Source organism: Oratosquilla oratoria, chromosome 9 (genome assembly GCF_046742065.1).
Source record: "Oratosquilla oratoria isolate Oo_2021 chromosome 9, ASM4674206v1, whole genome shotgun sequence".
NCBI lineage: Eukaryota > Metazoa > Arthropoda > Malacostraca > Stomatopoda > Squillidae > Oratosquilla > Oratosquilla oratoria.
The window spans coordinates 49,565,056-49,570,055 of record NC_134785.1 but is presented as its reverse complement, the minus strand read 5'-3'; the positions used below and the strand labels follow the sequence as shown (position 1 = coordinate 49,570,055).

Genomic DNA, 5,000 nt, shown 5'->3' with positions numbered 1-5,000 from the left:
CTTGATGCTGAAAGATACAAAGACGGGTTACTACGAGCATAGCTCCCCTCCCGTTTAATACTAGGTAAATACACAAACACATACACAAACACACACACACACACACACACACACACACACACACACACACACACACACACACACACAGACAAAGAAACAATTTCCTTATTGCGGAAGAATGCTGAGGAATTAATTAAGTTATTGATCCACATATACCTTTTGCGAAGACTGTAATTTCTCACGCGGGTTGCCAACTTTCAATAAACATAATGACAGATCCGCACCATCCATAGCTACTTCATAAATATGAAATGCAATTAGCAAAATTACTTTCTTATCGTAAAGACATTGCAATACACTGCGAGACGTGAGCGCGTAATAATGATAATTCAAGAAAATTTACATAATCAAAATACATATATAAACATACGTATGTATACACATGTATATATACTTAAATATACATATACTGTGTACACGCATGTATATACATGTAAATGAACAAATACAAGTGCATACATAAATATACATGTACAGATATAAATATACAAACAATGACATATATGTACACGTACAAATAATGTACATGTACGAATACAGTAAATGTGCAGAGAAAAGACATGTTTTTTTTTTAAACAATCAAACATCAAATACACAGAAGTGATATAAAGGTGCAAAGGACACAAAAACACCATTAGAGGGGTGGAGGGAGTGGGTGAGGGTGAGGAGGTGGTGCGGGTGCATTCCAGCAGCTCGTGCGACGTGAGTGTGGGCCGTAGGGGTGAAGAGAGTGAGAGTGAGCGAGCCAGTGCGGGGTGAGAAGGTATGGGCGTGAGAAGGGAATACGTGGGCGTGGGCTGGAGGGGGTTGGGTGCGAAGGGTGCGGTAGAGAGGGTGGAGGGGGCGTACCATGTGTGTTATAAAATAAGTGAGATTCAGCGTGTGGAAGTGAGAATGATCTCACGAGTTTATGTCTCCCGTGAGAGAACGAGTCTCGTCTGCTGAGGGCGGATGTTGTGGATTTTTTTTTTTTTTTTTTTGAGTCGGTTATGGGCGTGCAGGCATGCTGATGTGGGCGTGCAAAGGAACGAAAGCGTGAGGTCGTAAATCCGTGAGAACGTAGAGTGTGAAATGGAAGAGAAAACGTGAGTTTCAGAAAAAGGGGAGATAGCGACTCCTGTCTTGATGTGGTCAAAGTATGACATAATATTGTGTATCATGTACACAAGTAACCTTTTGTGATTGTGTGTGTGTGTGTGTGTGTTTGTGTGAATCTATATAGCATGAACGTATATCTCAACGAAAAACATTGGGAATATAACCCCACTGAAATCCCCCTCCCTGCTTACTCTATACACAAAAAAGTTAGCCCAAGTCAGTACACTTTGCAACCAACCGAACACCGACACCCCGTCCATTTCTCTTCAAATTGGATAAATCTTGTGTGGTTGGACATATGTCTCAATACTTTGTACTCTGGGTGAATTCTAATCTAAAAAGGCAAAATGTAAGCAAGGGAGGCACAGAGCGTCGGTGTTCAGTTGGCTGCCAAGTGTAATGACTTGGGTTACCACTGCTTTCAAAACGTCATGTTTTTGTACATCATTATTATAGAGCAAATTGGGTTTGACTTTAAATGGGGAATATATTCCCAAAGTTTGTCGGTGAGGTTCATATAGATACTATAAATATACCACTAAATGCAATAGCAAGTTTTGCATTTTTAATTTTCTTCAGTAAATCATCTTCATTTCTAAGGGTATATATATATATATATATATATATATATATATATATATATATATACATATATATACATATATATAATATATATTTATATATAATGACCTCTCTATAATATTTTATCGTTGCAGTCAGTTCATGGCTTCCTGTCTGAGACCCTTCTTTGGCACCATAGTGATATCTCTTCAGAAACAGAGGTGCAAATGAATGTGGCACACAGAACACCCCTAATTCAAGGCGTGGCCTGTCTGCCACACCCATTCTGATTGGTTGGTTTCGGGGATTCTTTATTCTTTCGCAGGCTGAATTTGTGTGTCACAGTCACCCCCGTTCACACCTCTGCCGCTGAAGAGACAAGAGCACTAAGCCATTGGGAAAGGATCACTGACCCAAGTTCTCGATCTAACTGAGAGGATAATCTCCTAATGTGTTGCTCACAAGTTAGAAAATATAATGAGACTAGCTTATAAAACAAAGAAAATTTGCTGAAGAGAATTAAGAATGGCGAACTTGCAATGACGTTCAATGAAACATGTACGAGGGAAAATCTCCTGCCCTATCTGGCACACAAATGAGGAAGTGTCAAAGACTGCGGACGGTGATGCATTTGGCGCTGGAGTAGAGGCACACAGGTACGCAAGATTACGTGTGATTAAAAAGAAGCGTGAGAGATTACACGCCCATGACGTTGGCCGTGAGAAAGTGCGTGAGAAAAAAATTAAATAAAGCATGGGGATGAGACCGTGCGTGTGACAAGCTACGGAGTGTGAGAAAATGAATCCGAATAAGCGAAAGCGTGAGGAAGTGAGTGTGAAAAAGCATGTGTATGTGTGTGTGTGTGTGTGTGTGTGTGTGTGTGTGTGTGTGTGTGTGTGTGTGTGTGTGTGTGTGTGTGTGTGTGTGTTTGAATAGAGTGAATGTGTGTGCGCGCTCGCGCGTGTATGTGAGAATCTTTGCGTGAGACTAAAGGCCCCGCCACACTACGCGTCATATTGTAAGGAACTGACCCCGGCCGTCCCCGCAACACACCCAAATTGAGGCGCGCGGGACACCAGACTCGTCACTGCCGTGGTGGGTCAGTGACGCGCAACAGAAGACCCACCAAACCGGCTCACTCATCGTGTCACAGAAGCCGCAGTTCTACTGGCGTCGTGAGGAAATATTTTCAATTGATAAGGACCGTAATAGGGTAACATGTGCCTATGGCAAGTGAAAGATCACGTGTACAGGGACGGAAAATGCCAGGGATGAACTGAGTAGCGTGCGTCATTTACCCCACGGCAATGAGTCTCCGTTTGAACACAGGACCTTTCACCCCTTCGCCAGGCCACCCGGACTCAAAAGACGCTGTGTAGTGTGGCGTAGCCTCAAGAGCGCAGCAGCGTGTGTCGGTGAGGGCAAAGCGTGAGCGTGAGAGAGTGAGAGAGCGATGGGTTGATAAGGTCAGACGAGGCGCCTTACCAGTACCGCGTCGGGTCGAGTAAACATGACCACACCGTTGTCCGGACCATCCTGTGGCAAGGCAGGTCAGACACAGGTCAAACACAGGTCAAAAGAGGTCACCAAGCAGTGAGGAGTAAATGTTTTGAGGGGGGTGATTTTTTTTTCTTAAGGGGATAGGTGGCAAGACAGGGTGTGGGGTGGGAGCTGGGTGGGGGGAGGGGGGAGTGGAGGGTGTGGGGGTGGATAGCTTATGTGTAGGTGGGTTTGCATGACGTCAGCACGTGATAGATGCGCGTGGGGGATGCGCAGTGAATATATATATCTTATTTACATGATCTAAAAAAGACAAAGTGTGGAGATGTGTGCGCTATGATTATGTATATATAAACATGAGTTTTTGGAGAGATTTTGATAATTTTTCTTTGTTGGAATCGAACCAAAGTCAGTAAGACATCTACTCCTGGGCAGGTCGACGCTTAGAAGAATCTAGTAGGTAGTTAGACCCTAGATTTTCAAGCGCAGCCAAGAATATTTATTTTATCAACTTCAAGATAACTACCAACAAGTGGCGTGTGTGTGTGTGTGTGTGTGTGTGTGTGTGTGTGTGTGTGTGTGTGTGTGTGTGTGTGTGTGTGTGTGTGTGTGTGTGTGTGTGAGTGAGAAAAAGATCTAAGTGCATTCAGGCATCTTTCACGTGTTGGCGAAGTTAGACCAGGAAGTTCTTCCTTCGTCAGGTTTGTTGAAGGAACTCTGGTCTTGTCTGCTCAGCCCTTCGTCTCGAACTGGGCAGCGGTGCACGAAGGGAGAAACGGAAGAAGGCGGGGGTGGGTGGGAGTGGGGTGATTGGTGGAGCGGACGTTTTTGCATTTTTACGTGAAATGCTAAGCAGACCGGGGGGCGGGGGGCATTGACAAAATGGAAAGGAGGGAGGTAGAGAGTGATTGAGGGAGGAAGAGGGAGGGAGAAGGAGGGAGGGAGGAAGAAAGGGAAAGTAGGAGGGATTCTTGAAAGAATGATAAAAACCCCACTGGAGGAATCCCACCTACCAGTCGGCACCCACAAACTAGCGTGACGTCACAAACTGGGGGTGACGTCATGGATGACGTCATCAAAGGAGGAGGGGTGGGGTGGGGGGTAGGGGGTGGGTGGCTTTGCCAAGTGTGAAGTTCTTGGTGTATCGAACTTCGTCACATTAACAATGAGGAGGTGAGAGAATGTGTGTGTGTGTGTGTGTGTGTGTGTGTGTGTGTGTGTGTGTGTGTGTGTGTGTGTGTGTGTGTGTGTGTGTGTGTGTGTGTGTGGTCATGGGTGGGAAAGATGGGGAAAGCTGGGGGGAGTGGTAGATACTAAGGGCCTAAGGGTTGCAGCAAATGGTTAAGAATATGATATGTTAATGTTAAAGGATAATATTGAGGAATAATTTCCATGTAGTGTTATATGTTACGAGGAGGGAGGGAGGGTTGGGAGGGGAAGAGAGAGGGGAGGAAAGAGGGAGAAGGAGTGGGAGAGGGGAAGAGAAAGAGAGGGTTTCTGTTGGGGTTTGGTAATTAAGTACATCATCATCGATATTTAGAAGAAAAAAAACGAAAAATTGGCACTTTCGTAAAAAACATGGCGGATTTGAGTGGATGGGAGGGAGGAGGAGGGGGTAGTGAGTGTGGGGGGATGATGAGGGTGGGGGGGCATGAGAGGGAGTGGGTAACCATTTGGTCACACTTCTGCCCCTCAAGGACGAGTCATTTCCATTTTCGAAGACGTCTGAAGACACGCTCCCATAGAATGACCTGACCTAACCTGGGTCACGTGACAAAATC

At 45.2% G+C, this 5,000-nt stretch overlaps 1 protein-coding gene across 5 annotated transcripts in view; it reads right to left on the bottom strand.

Moving 5' to 3' along the window:
- Nrx-1 (Neurexin 1) overlaps positions 1–5,000 on the bottom strand; it is a 994,895-nt gene that overhangs the window by 65,958 nt on the left and 923,937 nt on the right. For 4 of the 5 annotated variants that reach the window (XM_076190377.1, XM_076190372.1, XM_076190376.1 and 1 more), the window contains exon 8: positions 3,205–3,255. The exons of the other annotated variant lie outside the window; for it this stretch is intronic. In XM_076190377.1, coding sequence (XP_076046492.1) covers positions 3,205–3,255 — 51 coding nt within the window. The remainder of the gene's footprint in view (positions 1–3,204; positions 3,256–5,000) is intronic. 5 annotated transcript variants of the gene reach the window in all.